Raw genomic sequence first — 18,503 nt, 5'->3', positions numbered from 1 at the left:
AATGAAATAAGATAAAAAACGTGACGCCCATCTACAAGGGCTGGAGGGCAGACCTGGGGAACTATAGGCCTGACAGTTTGACCTCAGTGCCAGGGAAGCTCATGGAGCAGATTATCTTGAGTGTCATCATACAGCACTTGCAGGGCAAGCAGGTGATCAGGCCCAGTCAGCATGGGTTTATGAAAGGCAGGTCCTGCTTGACGAACCTGATCTCCTTCTATGACAAAGTGACGCGCTTGGTGGATGAGGGAAAGGCTGTGGATGTGGTCTACCTTGACTTCAGCAAGGCTTTTGACACCGTCTCCCACAGCATTCTCCTCAAGAAACTGGCTGCTCTTGGCTTGGACTGGCGTACGCTTCGTTGGGTTAGAAACTGGCTGGATAGCCGGGCCCAAAGAGTCGTGGTGAATGGAGTCAAATCCAGTTGGAGGCTGGTCACTAGTGGCATTCCCCAGGGCTCGGTGCTGGGGCCAATCCTCTTTAATATCTTCGTCAATGATCTGGATGAGGGCATTGAGTGCACCCTCAGTAAGTTTGCAGATGACACCAAGTTAGGTGCATGTGTCGATCTGCTCGAGGGTAGGAAGGCTCTGCAGGAGAATCTGGATAGGCTGCACCAATGGGCTGAGGTCAACTGCATGAAGTTCAACAAGGCCAAGTGCCGGGTCCTGCACCTGGGGCGCAATAACCGCAAGCAGAGCTACAGGCTGGGAGAGGGGTGGTTGGAAAGCTGCCTGGCAGAGAAGGACCTGGGAGTATTGGTGGATAGTTGGCTGAATATGAGCCAGCAGTATGCTCAGGTGGCCAAGAAGGCCAACAGCATCCTGGCTTGTATAAGAAGCAGTGTGGCCAGCAGGTCTAGGGAAGTGATAGAGTGATAGTCCCCCTGTATTCGGCTCTGGTGAGGGGGAATGGGCTAAAGTTGCACCAGGTTTAGGTTGGATATTAGGAAGAACTTATTTACTGAGAGGGTTGTGATGCATTGGAATGGGCTGCCCAGGGAAGTGGTGGAGTCACCACCCCTGGAGGTCTTTAAGAGACATTTAGATGTTGAACTTAGTGATATGTTTTAGTGGAGGACTTGTTAGTGTTAGGTCAGAGGTTGAACTCGATGATCTTGAGGTCTCTTCCAACCTAGACAATTCTGTGATTCTGTGAAAACAGCTAAACAGCTACCACCAGCCTTGTGTAATGAGTGATCATTCATATATTAAACTGCACACGGTAAACATAGATTTGAGCAGTGTATGTTGTAGATAACTGCTTTCCTGTCTTCCTCTTTTTGTGGACAAACATTCCTATTCATTTTCATCTCCTTCAGCTGTTAGGACAGTGGGAAAACTTTTTCTTCAGCAATAGGTGGAGTTTTCCCCAGAAACAGAGTTTACTTAGCACTGTTGTAATGTAGCAAAAGAAATCGAGAATCCCATGATGCTTGGTAGCCAAAATATTGGCCTCTAACCCATGTTGCATACAGATTTTCAGAATGACCTCTGTTTAAGCATCAGCACATCAGATGTTACTGCATCTTTCACACAGTTAGAAGATCCCTTCCCAAGAGTATCTTCTGCATCATACAGATTTACGGAATGATTTGCAGTAGCATCAACAACAACATTCTTCAGAGGACGATGACATCTCTCTGTTGAGCTCTCCTTGACAGTATTATCTTCTCATGATGAAACTTGATTTTATCTTCATGGCTGAAAAAGTAGATTCACGAATTTCATAGAATAGAATTATTTAGGTTGGAAAAGACACTTAAGATCATTGAGTCCAACCATCAACCTAACAATACCAAGTTCACTGCTAAACCACATCTCTAAATGCATCTTTTAACAACATCTTTTAAGTACCTCCAGAGGTAGCAACTCCACTTCACTGGACAGCCTGTTCTGATACCTAACCACCCTTTACAAGAATAAATTCTTCCTCGTATCCAATCTAAACCTCCCCTGGTACAACTTGAGGCTGTTTTCCTTATATCATTTCTCACCTGAGAAAAGAGACTGACAACTTTGCCACTTCTAACTCTTTTCAAGTAGCTGTAGAGAGCTATGAGGTCTCCACACAAGATCCTTTCTTCTGGAATAAACTAAGTTCCCTGAGCCCAGTTCCCCGATCTGCTCCTCATGTCCTGTTTTCTAGTCCCTTTACCAGCTTCATTGCTCTTCTGTGAATGCATTCCAGCAACTCAGTGTCTTTCTTGCAGTGAATGAACCAAAACTGAACACAGTACTCAATGTGCGGTATCACCAGTGCATGTAGAAGGGTACAGTCACATCTCTAGTCCTTCTGACCACACTATTTCTGATGCCATTGGCCTTCTTGATCCCCTGGGCACACTGCTGGCTCATGTTCAGCTGGTTGTTGACCAGCACTCCCAGGTCCTTTTCTGTCAGGCAGTATTCCAGCTGCCACACTTCCCCAAGCCTATACCACTGCATGGGATTTGTGTAACACCTGTCAGGAAGTTTTCTGTGGAACTCTGCTCATCTAGAAATTACCATCAAACAAATTACTAACTGTAAAAAAAAAAAATAAATAATTTTACAAAGGATAATGGTATTATCTGTTCATGATTATTAGTATCTTAAAATTTACTGAGTAAAAACCTCACTTTCAATACAAGTAGTATGTGGAAACACTGATGAGAGGTACCTGGATCTGAGATATTCTGATCTGAGATATTCATCTTTTCTTCTGCTGATTGTTTTGGATTTACTGCTGCTGAATAAGCTAGTAAAATTCAGTGAAAAGATGTGCATGGATGAAGAACCCGTGGACTGTACTTCTGAGAAAGCAGTCACACTCACAGCAGTCACACAGTCACACAGTAGTGTATGTTTAATTCCTTTGGGGGAAAAAAAAAAAAAAAAAAAAGTAAGTATCCTGAGGAACAGAGAGTCTTTTAGTGATGTATCTCAGAATTCAAGAATTTTACAGTTTAACTGTAAAATGTAAACTGATGGAGGATGTCCCTTCAACCTAGTACAGACACAGTTACTAATGAAGAATTGTTCTATTATGTCTTTACCATGACAACAATCTTGTGTCATTAAAAGTGTAAAACAAATGAACCAGCAAAAAGATTTAATGTTGCAGTTTGGCTTTTAAACTGATGATTTTCCAGTACTGTTTCTTTGATTTTATTACTATTGTTTGTTTATTTAGATGAAAAAAATTAAACCATATTCATTTTCCATATTTAAAATACTACTTATTTTATAATTAAAATTCTTCTAGAGTGTACTGAGTTAAATATATCATTGCACTTTATGTATGTTTAATAAGTGACCCATATGTTCAGCTGTGTTAGTTTGGTTAAAAAACATCTGTTTTTGTTATCCTTCCTGTTTTGTTAATGTCAAAATACTTTTCCACATGAAGAATAGAACTTCTTAGTTACAAAAAGCTACATCTTAGATTTCTTGAGTAAAGCCAGTGTTTGTTTCTTATAAAGCAGAACATTATTCCTTTTTATAATAACAATACCAGTTTACCTTTACATTTCAGTTAACAAATCACACAACAGAATTGCTAGTTTATGGTGTGGAAAAAAAAACACATGAATTCCACTGAAGTACACAAGACTTTCTTCTGGTTTCCTTCACTTTCTATCTTTCTTTATGTTGTTGGAAAATATTGTTGGAGACAGAAGTTACTGAAGAATTATTGCAGCTCTTTGTTTCAGCAAAGAGCATCCAAACTTCAGATTTTCCAAAGAAGCACTTTTAGTGCTTTATTTCAGGCTTAGTGTAAAAAGGACTTTTTAAAAAGTACTCAGTATAGTTTCTGTGATTACTGTTACTGACTTTTTATTTCCACTTTTTTTATCTCTTCCCTCAAAGATGAGCATATTATTCTGAACATGACAAATGTTTCTGAGATGACTTACATGAAAAAAAAAAGAAGAACGGAGATTATGTGCAAACAGAGTGGCTCAAATGGAAACATGGTTTTACTCAAAATATGTAAAGTGGAAATGTTGTCCATTGTGAGTCTTTAAAAGTTTTGCACAATTTGTATAAATCATAATGAAAAATATCTTTAATCTTTCTTTCTTTTTTTTTTTTTTTTAATGTCAAATAATAACCCAGTAGGAAGTGATTCAGTCAAGGCACAATTTACCCCCCTAAGTATAAACTGGTTTAGGAAGACAATTTTCCTTAGCAGTTTGTCAGTTAGCAACCAACATATCTTCTGAATCAGATAATGATCTTTTTGGATTAATTCTGGAAGACACTGGTATAAAAATTAGGATTAAACATATTTAAATCCCACCGGTTAAGACACATACTTCCTCTGAGACCATTTATATATGGTCTTCCAGTGGGATAGACCTAAATTTATGGATTCTTGCATTTTAAAACCAGACAATGAATTATGTCATAGTTTATGTTTGCATTGACCACATTCATCTCTTTAATTTAAGCATGTCTTTCAGGAAGGCGTCAACTATTTGTTTTAACTATTGTGCTTTATTCCAAGCTACAGCTTGTCTGACTTTTACTTCTAATATTATATCTTATTACGTTCTTCTTATTATGCCCTTTTGTCTTCAATGAAAATACCAACTAACACTGGGCTAGGCACTAAATGTTGTGGAAGACTTTACAAATTTTGAAATGTTAACAGCAGTCTCAAGGTGAGAATGCAAGTTCTTTTGTAACATTGAAAATTGTTTACCAAGAGATCTTCAAAATATCAAAATACAATTCATGCCTGGCCATGTTTTCTTTTCACAGAGATCTTGAGGTTTGCTTTTGTCATATCTTATTTATATGTGTCTTCTATGGTTAAATGTATCTTCTTACATTTAAATGTACATTTAAAGACAGTGTCTATTAGCCTCAGAAAACTTCTAAGTATATCAGACTACTAAAATGAAGTTCCGTGGTCTGAGATTTAAAGACCTTTTAAGACCATTTAAAAACCTTATTTTTTCTTTGAACAGAATTTTGTTTATTATAGTCCATCATATCTGCATGATAACACATTTTATTAAGAGAATCAATGTATATATTTTTTTAATATTTCATCCAATCAAGAAAAGTATTTTTTCTACCTATGGTGAGTAGCATACAGTTCTACAATTCTGTCCTCTGACAGTACTGCATCTTTGCTAGCAGGATTCTCATGCCAGTAGTTCCTGTAGCTAGTGAAAAGCAAGGGGAAGCAGTAGGCTGACATTTATTCCATTTAAACACTCCAGAACCCCAGAGGTAAGACCCCAGTCTCTTGAAGTCAACTGCAGGCAGTATAGAAAGAGGTGTTTCTACAGGACAATTCAGGCTGCAATCTCCTTTTTACTTTGCCTTTTTTTTACTCTGCCCATTGACTGTAAAAGAAGCATTTGTAGGAAAGCATCTTAATGTAGGTGTCTCAGTGATTTGTAACAAAACAAGGCAGTCTGAGTCTCTTTATTTGTGAACTGTTACTATCTTTCTCAGACACTTATACCATCACAGTCTTATGTACAGATCAGTTATTGGCAAATTTCTTGCTTTGCAAATTTCTATTTAGCCCATGTATTATCTGTCTGTCTGAATCCACCTTTTCTGATTGTTCTTTGTAGTCCAAAGATATGTGGTTTTAATCTGCATAACTTTCTAAAACTATTTTTTTTTAATTTTTCTTCTGAGAAGATTATATTTGCCTTTTTTTTTTTTTTTCCTTATTTCAATAACCTAAGGTTCTCCTTTATTTTCCTGTTCATTTTTTGTACAGAAAATGAATTGGTCTGCTTATAGCTAATTTGGGCAAATTTTAGGTAGACTGAAAAAAAAAAAAAAAAAAAAAAAAAAAGCAGAACTTAAGCAGAACTTTAGGCTGATTTTTAGGCTGATTTTTCTAATTTGCCAGTACTGATAAGATGTTCATATACATATATAATACATATATATACACACACATATATATAATACATATATATACATACATATATATATGTATATATATATATATATATAATATATATATATATATACACACACACACACACATAAACTTCTTGTTTAAGGCTTTCTGAAAGCTAAAGCATTTTGTCCTGCACCTCTCAGCAATAACAATTTTCTCCCTTATTCCTCTGAAATGGAAACCAAGAACTAGAGTTGTTCATTTGGCAACTTGACACTTTTAAGTCCTTAAAAACTACAGAAATGTCAGGTCTGGGTACTTGAAGTTGCCCCTGAACATATGTTTCTCATATTTATCAGTGTAAGGCGCTAAATCCTTCCCAGGATTTTGGTGCTTTGATTGTAAACACCAGTTTAGGATGAGAAATAAAGAATAGGCCATTGTGCTTTTGTACCAAAGAAAAATCTAGAGAAGACCTTAGCAACTATTAAAGAAAGGTGATTTTTTTTTTTTTTTTTCAGAAATGACTTCCAAAAGAAGCTAAAATTTCTATGGCATTCAGGAAAATTTTAAGCAACAGATTGCTTTAAGAAAAAAATTCTTCTGACCAAAACTAGTTCTTTTTCCAGTGACCCTTCAAAGTGACCCTTTTCTCATCACACTAAATATAGAAGTATCTAGGGGTAATCAAAAATGTCTTCATGGCAAGTATCTTACAGACACAGCAGTCTGTTCCCATCTGAAAGAGCTTAGTTTCTGAGTGAGCAGCAAGACGTTTGTGTGAGAAGCAGCAGAACACACAAGAAGAATGAACAATATGTTGGCAGCCAATATCATGTAGTTCTTTAGTCCTGCATTTATTATAGGAGGAAGGGAATAAATTTAATCAAGGAGGGAACATGCTGAAAGGAAGGAAAAGAGAAGGAGAACTGATAAACTGGATAAACTGTTCAAGAATGATTTGCAGGTACTGCTTTCAAATTGAAAATTAATCAGGGCTTTTTTTTCCCCCCGTCTTCATTAATATCAAACCATGAACAAACTTTTTTAAAGTAACAGAGAGATTATGTCTTATTTAAATATAAGTCAAAAACAATAAAAATAATCTAAGATACATATTTTCATATAAGCACAGAGCAACCAATATATTACCAGTGATAGGACCTGCAGGAAAGGTGTTAAGCTGAGGCAGAGGAAGTTTAGGCTGGACATCAGGAAGAGGTTCTTCACCGAGAGGGTGGTCGCACACTGAAACAGGCTCCCCAGGGACGTAGTCACTGCACCAAGCCTGTCTAAATTTAAGAAGCGATTGGACCGTGCACTTAGTCACATGGTCTAACTTTTGGGTACACCTGTGTGGTGCCAGGAGTTGGACTTGATGATCCTTGTGGGTCCCTTCCAACTAGGGATATTCTATGATTTCTTTAATTTACATGGAACAAGAATTTTACATTTGTTTTTCACATTGCTCAGTTCAACAGTGTTTTGAGACTCTTTCTTGACTTGAAACTTGTGCAATGATTTGTGTTAATACTTTAAGTATTTGGTATAGGTACTGCTAAATTCGAAAAGAGTATTTGCTAAGATGTTACTGCCTTTTTGAACCAAACTTGTTCTGCTGCATGTTAAGAGAAACATCAAAGAAAATATCTTCTTCCCCTATTCAGTTGCTTTCATTGCTCATTCTGCTAATACCAGGCTTAACTGGGATAATACATCCATGGGATCCTGTTATTCAGCTTTCCATTTTGTTTTGTTAGCATACTCTTTGGTTCTAATAGTTGAATGTGCTGTTGGTTTGTGAAACATCCTGGCCTGCGATGACTTTTTGTTTTTAAAGCTTCTGCAAACAGAAATAAGAAAACTTCTATTTTCTTATTCTCTCCTCTCCAAAGTGCTGTTCCATTTATTTATTTATTTATTTATTTTTAAATGGGACTCCTTTCAAATACTCACTGTTTTTGGAAGGCTAAATAATAACTGGAAAGACATACTTCATCCTGTGAAGTCATCCTCTTTGGATCTTAGGAGAAAATTTCTGTTATAATTGTCCTCAGGCTTGAGACTTCTACTCTACTGAATAAAGTGTTTTAGTTCTTAGTGACTGGTGATACCTTCAAATCTCTTACCTTTGTACATAGGGCTGGTCAACCAATAAAGAATGCAGATGTTCTTCAGGATTTAATTAAATATTCTCTTTCAAATGCCAAATATAACAAACCTGGAATAGATGAGAAAGCAACAGGCTGTTTTTTCTATTATTGTTTTCCTCCATATGTAACTATCTCATTCCAAAAGAAGAAAATAGTTAAAAGCCAAAAGAGTGGAAATTTTGGATATGAAAAGGACAGTTAAAGTAGTAGTGATACATTTGTGGAAAAAAAAAAATCTTTATTCCTTTGTTTCATAGCAAAAAAAGCTGGTCTGTGAATAATAAAATTTTCTACTTCCAGCTGACTTAAGTATTGCATTCCTCAGAGATATTCAGTTGCCTTCAAGCTGATTCCATAGGGATATGCCTTTGCCAATTCAGAAGATACTGTGAAAATATATTAACTGATGATAGTATGGTTTGTAACGTTTAATTTCTTGCTTAATTTCAGACTGTAGAACTAGAGGACAGTTTAATGCATTTTCATATCACTTTCGGGGAAGACGTTCTCTTGACTACAGCTTTCAAGAGGACAAGCCCTTGAAGAAAATGAAAATTTCCAAAACAGTAAGGTGAGAGGGTTTTTGCTTTGTTTTGTTTTTAAAGTAAGAGAAAGCATTTGTTTTCAAAATGGAATGAAACTGATGTATTTCTTTATAAGTGCATACCGCTTTTTTTTCCAGTCTCTGCTTTCTTCAGTTTATCATTGATGTATTTCATTCTGACACTTATGCATGCATAGCCACTACAAGCTCAAAATTGTTTAAGTCTCTTTGTGTGTGACACAGTGTAGTACTTCTTCCTGTGCTGTACAGGAAAAAAAGCTAGTATTAAGTGTAATTTGAGGGATTTGGAATCCCACAGCCCTGCTGTGCCTGTAGCAACCAGACTGTATTGTTTCCTTTTCTGCTCAGAGCTGCCAGGTCCTCCTACAGTAAGAGGAAACCAAGTGTAGATAAAACGAACATAAACATTTATTATAGAGATTAATAGAATTAATAGAGATTGCTTCTAGTACCTCAAAGAAGCAGTGGAGGGCAGGGGTGCTGCAGAGAGACAATGCTGTTTATAACTCTATGGTCCTCAAAATTCAAGCAAGGTCCTCAAAATTCAATCCTCAAGCAAGGAAGTAAACCACAATGTCACAAATAATCTACATAGTGTCCCTACAGTTTCCAAGGAACCAAAACTTATCTTTGATTTAGTGTGATGAAATGAGTCCTGCTTGGACACTTTATAAAGAAAATAAATGGAGATCCTTCACTCTCTTATTTAACCGAACATTCTTCATTGTTTCCATATATATGTGTTCTTTTAGCAAATAAAATTATCTGCTTGACTGAGAAGAACATTGGTTCATATTCAGCCAGAGTCTACCCACTCAAGGCAAGGAAAGTATCTGGATAGATATTTAGAAAGTTATGTTTATTTCAGCAGTTTCAAATATTCAATTGAATGTACTGAAGATACACCAGCATTATAGTTCAATTAATTGGTAGGAAGTTGTTCTGAAGAAACAGAGCCCTTAGATGTTAAGAGTAAAAGGTTTCTAATCTTAAACAAGAAAAGGCAGTAGCTAAGTCTAAGCTTACTTAGAGACAATAGAAGAAGAAAAGAAAGACTCATTGGAAGGAACCCTTGAATGAGGATGTTTCATGTGGTTATGCAAGTGAACAGTTAGAAGCCATTGAATTTACAAATTAATGTAATTCATTTTTTTAAAAAATTAGTCCCATAATTATATAAAGCTGCAGAAGGGTTAAATTGCATAAAAACGTAAGCAAGAAAATATAAACATATAAACATGTATCTGAGAAACAGTTCGTTTTTGTTAACACACTGTTAACTTTTTCAGAAATGAAGTTCATAGATCTACAACAGTCAAAGTGTTAATTAGGACTACAAAATTGTAAAGTTACAATACTTTATTTAAAGCATAAAAAAAGCTAGAGCAACAACATTCTTTTAACATTCTTGTCAATTCTTATGTATTTAAATTACATTTCTGGTGAGATCTTTTTTTCTTTTTTTCCTCCTCATTTTCAGTAACATAAGCAGGTGGGGAAGATTAAACATTTAGTTACAAAATAGCAGCTGTTTAACTTGAACTTTGGCATGTTATGTTGTTTTGAGTTCTCTTTCTTTAATTTAGATGAAAAAGTATGGGAAACTAAGTAGCTTGAACACCTGCCAATAAGTGCAGTTTTAATTTATACAGGAAGATAAATCATGAGTCCTAATATAGAAAAGAGTACTTTGCCTGTTCATTCTTTGGGTATCCCTTAGCTCTGGGGAAGACATGCTAACAGAATAGGAATGCTTGTATGGATTCAGAGATCTTAATGTAATAAGTGTAATTAGTGTTTTCCTGGTTTTGAATACATTAGTTTTTTTAAATCTTGCCAAATAATGTATTATATATTATAGACAGTTCCTTTCATAACTGTATACATTTTTCCCATCAACAGTGAGAATCAAGTAACACAAGTTAGTGTTGTATGATGCTTATCAGGAAAATGCTAGAAGTGCTATAGTCAGAATACTCTAGACTTTGTCTATGATAAACAGCATTCATTTCAAATGTTAATCACGTTGGACACAGGAACGTGTCTATATCTAAAAGCGCTTTTTCCCACCTGTTTATGAAAACCAACTTATTTTTAAAGACATTTCTTTAAATACATTGTTTGCTAATGAGTAAATAGGAAAAAAAACTATGAATCTTAATGTGAAAGGTGAATTTCATGTTTTGAAGTAACACTTTTTAAAGCTCTTTCAGTTTAGTCTGCTTTTCTATTTAAGGCTCAAGAGATTCTAAGGCTCTTTTCCCAATGATTTAAGGTGATGTTCTACAGTGTCACAAATGACAACTTAGTGTTTCCCCATGCATTGTGTACATACATTATTCTTCTCAGCAGAAGAAATTCATTGTCACTAGTGACATCAACAGTAATTCATAACTCACCTGACCTGAGGCTGTCATCAGCACTGGTGGGTCTGGTGTACTGTTGTGGCTCACTGGTGTTCAGTGTGGCCAACTGCCTACACTTATTGGTTCCTCTTTACATTTGCGCTAAGTGTTCTAAAATATCAAGACAGAGAAATGAGCTAGGTGAATTGACATGGCATCAATTTCTTGCAGTTCTATGAAACAGAGTAAATATTTTCGTAATGCCACCTCAGCATCTGATGAAAATGCAAACATGCCCATAGCGAATGACTTCAAAGAATTTGTTTTGGAAATGCAAAAAACTATTTCAAGCCTCAGAAACCAGGTAAGGTGCTATACAGAATAGTTTCTAACTCTAGATTTAATTTACAATGTTCTCCTAACATCACTTGTCTTATGTTTTTAATATTTAGACATCCACTGCAGCCAAAAACCACCACATAGTATCTCAAACAAAACACAACACAGAACATGGTGTGTGATTATTCTTTATTTCTATATTCTTCTGAAATCATATTAAAATATTATTTGATCTATTCTATAGATCTTTTTGACTTTTGAACCTGAAGCTTTCTGTAAACATTGAATTCTAAACATGAGATTAATCTTGCCCTAAAAATTTGTGTGTAGTTGAAAAAAAATCTCTTTTTTAAATCTGAAATGCAATGCATCGTGCATAGAATCAGTGCTCTAAGTCTATACTCTAAATTTAAGTCTATGCTCAGGGAATAGAATCTAAGTAAAACTATGATTAAAATGTGGAGTCCATAAGAAATCATATGCCAGATTGCCATAGTTAAAATCTAGATCACTTACTTTTACGATGCAGCATAGCTTCCTTATTCAGAATAACTCAGACATAATGACTCAATATCAAAATAATATAAGAACTTGGTTTCAAAAATGGATACTGTATAGGACAGATAAATCCAAAATAGGCCAAAGATTTTGCCTAGAAAAGTAAGCTCTAGCTTTTCAATGTAATTTATAAATATACATCGTGTATTTATTTACATAGCAGATTGCTTCCATCTTTGATGGCATTATTTAATCTTTGTTACACTCATCATCAATGAGTGCTCTGACAGTGGAAATGCTTTGGTAGGCCAAGTTAAGTCTTATTACATTTCATTCTGTTTTTCTGTCTTTTTTGGATGTCAAAAGGACAAGGGATTTTTAAAGATGGTTCCTTTACTGTTCTCAAATGGCACACAACCTAACTAACAATTAGCTATACTAATCATATAACCCCTATTTTTCATCATTAAGAAAAAAAAATACAGTCAAAGATCCAAGATAACTTTTTAAATTAAGGTTATGGGGGTTTTTAGCTCCTTCTCATTCAGACTTTTTGGAAAGTTTATATTTGCCTTAGTATATATATACGTCAGATGTAGTTTGCATGTCTTTGTACGTTCAAGATGTATATTCCAATGGTAGGAAAGATGTATCCTTTGTTAGGTTTCCTTTGAAAGTCTGTTTACATATTCATTACACATTTCCAGGTTTTTAGCATTATGCAAACTAGATAGTCAGAAGAAAAACCCAGACAAGTATTTATCATACATGGCATAGCATAAGAGAGAAGACAGAATACCTTGCACAAATAAAAACTTTGCTTTTACTCATTTTTTTAATACTTACAGATAAAAAAACTTGAATCACGCCTCAGTAAAACTGATTGCACTGATGAAAAGGGTAAATCATATTCCAGCAATGAAACCTGGAAAAGGGACCCTTGTACTGTGTGTGAATGCAAAGTAAGTATGTACTTCAGTTATTTGGTGCAAAAAGAGATTCTGTTCTCATATCCCTGCCCATTACAATGTTTTTAAATCCACCTCTTGTTTACATTTATTATATTTCCATTTATTAAATATTAAATATTTTAATATTTATTATATTTCCATTTTTATGGATGGTACTGGCAAAATTAGCTACAAAATTAATTGCACTTCTTGAAAAAGTCTATTAAAATCCTTGAAAAACAATAAAAGCATATCTAGCTTATTGCTAAATTTTCATTTTCTTTTATTATGTTAGCATTTTAAAAAATGTAGTCAAAGAAATATGGGGGCACTTGGCATCCCAGTTTCATGCCTGAATGTTAAATAAGATGACATACTGTTCAGGTATAATGTAGAAGGTACTATAAGGCATAATAAGAAGGTATAATACAAAAAGCCTTCTCAATATCAATTGATACTGAAGTAAACTATATGAAGTTTTTTTTTAATAACCAAGATCTTAGAGGGGATGAATGAAAACACATGCTTCAATAATGGGAAAAAAGATACTTCTTGATTGGAAAATGTAGCTAAGTATGGTCTGGTTTCATTCCTTGTTTTCCCAACACAGGTTGGTCAGATTACCTGTTTTGTGGAGTCGTGCCCGCCAGCTGACTGTGAAGCTCCTGTGAAGATTAAAGGAGCTTGTTGTCCAGTCTGCTTAAAAGAAAATATTAATAAAAAGAAGCCATAAGTCTTCTTTTTTTTTTTTAAATTTTAGGGTGCATACTCTTTGTATCAATGCCTGCTGATGGCAAAAACTACAGGCTTAAAACAGCAAGAAATCAAGATTACAACATTCTAATGGTGCTGTAACAGTATAACATAATGTATCATTGTATTTTCTGCCCATGAAGGTAATCACAATGCAAAAATTAATGAAAGGGAAACTAGCAAACAGGTCAAAGTTAATTGTGTGTTAAGCTTCTCAGGTTAGACAAACTAAAAACTGGTGCTACTTTAAGAGAACACTGTCAGGTAGTTTTAGGTATCCAAAATGACTGGGCTTCAGACTTAGGCTAAAATGAACACTTTTCCCCCATCTATGATTAGTAATGTTGAAAGTTCCATTTTCAGTTCCAGTCTGACTTGAAATTTAGCTCTTTATTATTACTTAGTAAATGATGGGAAAGCAAAAGGTCACTCACTGTACCCAAACCAATGCAATAGAGGACCAGTTTCTGCAAACCACATATGCATGGAAATGCTGTTGAATCACACTATCATTTCTACGTATGGACCATCAAGAAAATAAAGAAAAACAGAGTGCACCTTTCAACATTCTCTTGTTCACTGAGCAAAATTATTCAATATTTTCGAACTAGAAAGGCTGGAATTACTAGGGGAACATGAGTAAATGTAATTGGAAGATAGAAAAAGCAATTGAATGTATATTACAGGTATAATTGACAGTGTTCCTCATTTTAGGAAAACACACATGGCAGAGTAGCATTTGATCTTAACATGAACATAATCTTTATGTCAAAACATATGTAATTGCTTGGCAACTTATTTTTGTTTCATCTATTTTAAACCATTGTAACATGACCATCCAGTCCCGTTTCTAAGCATGCTTCTCTTAATCTCAGATCAGCTCACATATTTGTATGGCCCTGTTTTGAGAATGTGAAACCACGTCACATGCCATTTTATATACAAAAATACCTACTGACTTTCTGTGCATATTGTCAATAGACATATGTTCCTGATTATATTGTGGCACTGTTTGTTGAAAAAAAAAAAAAAAAAAAAAAAGAATCTAAATCAAGCATCATGATTAATTGTGGATTGACTACTTTTTCTGACAAGGTATTTGATTTTTATTTTTTTGTTCAATTTCATCTAATGCATATATATTTTTACCTCATATTTTTATCATTCATGTTAAAAATGGTCTGCCAATGGACTTTAGTTCCCATTTAATAAATGTTTAACATAATAGAGTATATGTCTACACTAGCATTTCAAAGTTGTATACTTTTTAGAATACAAACTGCATATTTTTGACCAGGACTTATATATTATATTCAGTGAAGGACAACTATCATACCTCATTTTACAGTTTTTTGTTTTTTTTTTTTTTTTTGTTTTTTTTTTATTCAGAAATTATTCTCTCCCTAATTACTTAATATTTTAGAATTTATGGCTCTGTCCTTAATTCCCAAGTTAGGACTAACATGAACCAAGCTCTTCAGGTTTTCACTGACTTCTGAATTTTTTGTTCAAACCGAGGGAGCAGAGATCTGGAATCAAAGAACTCTGCACAAAATTTAACATTCTCATCTTAAACATTTCAGATTATGCAAACAAACTGAATACTTAATTATTGCATGGTAAGTCAAATACCTGTCTAATAACTAACCTAGCACAACTAAATAAGTTCTGGTATTATATTTTGGCACATAATTTCTCTGATTACTAACATTAATAATTTCAAATTTGATAATCAGATACCATGCCACACATTCAAACTCCGGTGTATCTTTAAAGCTTGCTAAAGAAAATCATTTCATACTATAGTAAGAACAATATGTACATGTGAGTGGTGTGTTAAAGATGTGTGGTAGAAGGTACACATAGAACTGCAATTTATATTTTTTAGAATATTTTAATTGATTTTATATACAATGTTTTGACTTATGTAATTTTCTATTTTAATACTTTCAGAAATTGTGTGTGGCGAGCATGTTTGAGTATCATATCTAGAGGCTGTCATTCCTGTATTTCTTTGATACTCTGGTATTTTGTTGACTTTTACTGAGAGTCCAAACCACATGTCTCGTCCTGTAAGTCCAACTCAGATGGAACTCCCATTGACCTATAGCAGGAATTCCTCAAAGAGGAAGGATTGCGGAGCTGAACCAAATATAATTTAACTGTCTAAATAGATACATAAATCAGTAATACATCCAGCTGGTTACTACTTACATTCTTTTATTCCAATTTTATATTAAATAAACTTTCTCAAAATTTCCACGTATTGAAGAAAAGAGTTTCCATTTATACATTATAAAATAGTAACATATATCCGATTGTTCATTTTCTTCAGCCTCCAGAATAAAGAGGGAGGCTTTCTTCAATGTTCACTGTTTATTCATATGGTATATAAAATGGGCTTAGGAGTCTGGATATGCTTAAATAAGTGTAATTTTGAGTTATTTTCCTCTGTCCATCTGATTATAAACCATTCAGGAAAAACACGTCTTTATGCAGTTTAAAGTGTAATCAGTCATGGATTGTGCTTGTTTTATTGTCATGTCTGCAGAATCAGCATTAATTTTAACATTTCTGAAACAGTGGCCAATGGCTAGATGACCATTTTCTCAGTATCCACTGTGAGAATATTGCTGTAATATGTTGCAAAATTTACATATTTATTTTCTTTTTTTAATGTTACCTAAAGCAAAGTCTTTGTTGTTTTTATTTTAATCAGTAAATTTACCAAAGAACTGTTTGCACTGTATAATGAATGCTTTTCAGTTAAAATAAAATGGGCCACATTTCCAAGTAAACATGATTTCTTCTTAATAGATATATTGTTTAGATTAATTGCTGAAGATTCCAGTATGAAGATTTTATTCAAACAACTATAGCACTTCTCTTATGCAGGATAGTTACGAATCCATTTCCAAGAAAAAAAGAATGAGCTAATGAATTATGTAGATAGATTCTTTATGACACATAAATCATCTATTCACTGTTCTCTCCTAGGTGATAGGAAAAAATACATGTAGGGTCACAAAAGAATATTTAAATGTACTCTTATCTCTAAGTATAAGTTTATTTGAAAATGTTCTTAGTGTTGGACATTTTTCCCCCAAAAATTGGCCAACAGGTGAAGTATCTCTTGATGGAAATTATGTAATACTTGCATACAGCCTGGTCTTGCGCAGTTTCTTCACTTTCCTTGGCTCTTCAGATAGATCCAGTCCTGAATTGCCTTGCCATGCACTTGATTCCACATTTGTTCTTTATCGACATCATTCCACAAGTTCAGGAATCCAGGTTCATGGAATACCTTGTCTGTAGTTGACTACTTCTAGACTTCTGAGACTAGACAATGCATGAAGAAGTCCCACCTTGTATCTGCTCCATTCTGTGCCTTTGAAACAAAGCAACTGTCAACTTCCTGGTGGTAATCCAAGGAAAGCAATGACAGAGCAAGATTAGGATGCTGAGAGGGTAAAGACAGTCATGAAACACATGTGCTTGGTGCAGCCCTGAAATTAGTCTCCTGTACAATAGATTATTTTTTTTTAGTCATTAGAATTAAACTCTTGATCTGCTACTGATATATTTTGAGAAAGATTCAGAGACTTGAAATACTATGAGTAAATTCACTTTATTCCTTTAGGTTGAATTCAAGTAAGAATCATTTGGTTGCAATATGATTAAAGTTTTCATTACAGGGAATGACCTCCCATACTCAGTAACTTTGTTTTGTAAAATAATATTCTGCTGCCATAGTGCAAGTTGTTACATGATCTAAAATCTTTTTCCTTGTGTTTTCTTTCTGATCCCCCTGTAGCATTTGCCAAATCAGTAATCTTCACAGTGAGAGTTTAGACATTCTGGGGCTGTTCCTTGGCTTTGTGTTGGAAATTAAAATGAAGTATCAAAAGCTGGTATATTTGAGTAGTTCTATCAAAACTTACACATTATTGTATTGTACTTTTCTGGAAATACATTAAGCATTGTGCATATACAGTATAGTACGATTAGAAAATTACCATCAGGAAGAAAGACTACTGCTTTCTTATGGTCTCTCTCATCTACAATGTGGGGTTTAGCTTAGTATATTTCTGAATTCACTACACTGATTTTTATTATGTACAAGAAAAATAAGACCTGGTATGTGACAAAAGCTTGTTAGATGGAATACGTGAACAACATATATGACCATACACACATATCTCTAACACTGAAAGATTGTGAGTTTCTGTTAGGTTCCCGGTGGAAAGCAACAATGTTATACATAATAAAACTAATGAGAAACAGTAAACTAGTAAACATGTTACTAGATTTTAGATTACTAGATGTTAATATTGCTGTAATCAGCTTTGCATTATGATGTACCTAAAGAGGAGATTGTGCTGAGTCATGAAAAGAATCATAGAATCATAGAATATCCTGAGTTGGAAGGGACCAACAAGGATCATCAAGTCCAACTCCTGGCACTGCACAAGTCTAAACCCAAAAGTTTAGACCATGTGCACAGTCCAATCACTTCTTAAATTCAGACAGGCTTGGTGCAGTGACTGCTTCACTGGGGAGCTTGTTCCAGTGTGCAACCACCCTCTCAGTGAAGAACCCCTTCCTGATGTCAAGCCTAAACTTCCCCTGCCTCAGCTTAACACCATTCCCACAGATCCTATCACTGGTATTTACAGAGAATTGGTCACCTTCCACAAGGCACGAGGAAGTTGTAGACTGTGATGAAGTCCCTCCTCAGCCTCCTCTTCTCCAGGCTGAACAGGCCCAGTGACCTCAGCCGCTCCTCATATGTCAGCATTGTTGTCTGCTAATACCATATTTTAAAGCAGACAACCTAGCAATATTAAGCTTTTATTTTACAACTATCCTGGATGCCTAGTTTCATGCTATGGTTGCTTTTCTTTCCTTTCTTCACTCTTAGCCCGCTGTGACATAGCAAGGAAACCTCTCCATCTCCAACGTAGTTTTCCTTCTGTTTTCTGCCCAACATATTTGCTATCCACCCTCAGTGTTATGAATGGTCCTTTCAAGCTGATTTAGC

General features: G+C 34.9%; 1 protein-coding gene across 3 annotated transcripts in view; it reads left to right on the top strand.

Annotated features, from left to right (window-relative positions):
* PXDN (peroxidasin) overlaps positions 1-16,260 on the top strand; it is an 83,056-nt gene extending 66,796 nt beyond the window's left edge. For all 3 annotated transcript variants that reach the window (XM_032184056.1, XM_032184058.1, XM_032184057.1), the window contains 4 exons: positions 8,463-8,583; positions 11,154-11,286; positions 12,608-12,721; positions 13,320-16,260. In XM_032184056.1, coding sequence (XP_032039947.1) covers positions 8,463-8,583; positions 11,154-11,286; positions 12,608-12,721; positions 13,320-13,442 — 491 coding nt within the window. In that variant the 3' untranslated portion in view covers positions 13,443-16,260. The remainder of the gene's footprint in view (positions 1-8,462; positions 8,584-11,153; positions 11,287-12,607; positions 12,722-13,319) is intronic.
* The last annotated feature ends 2,243 nt before the right edge of the window (positions 16,261-18,503 follow it).

Source organism: Aythya fuligula, chromosome 3 (genome assembly GCF_009819795.1).
Source record: "Aythya fuligula isolate bAytFul2 chromosome 3, bAytFul2.pri, whole genome shotgun sequence".
Lineage (NCBI taxonomy): Eukaryota > Metazoa > Chordata > Aves > Anseriformes > Anatidae > Aythya > Aythya fuligula.
The sequence above is the reverse complement of the archived record's forward strand: the minus strand, read 5'-3'. Positions and strand labels throughout refer to the sequence as shown.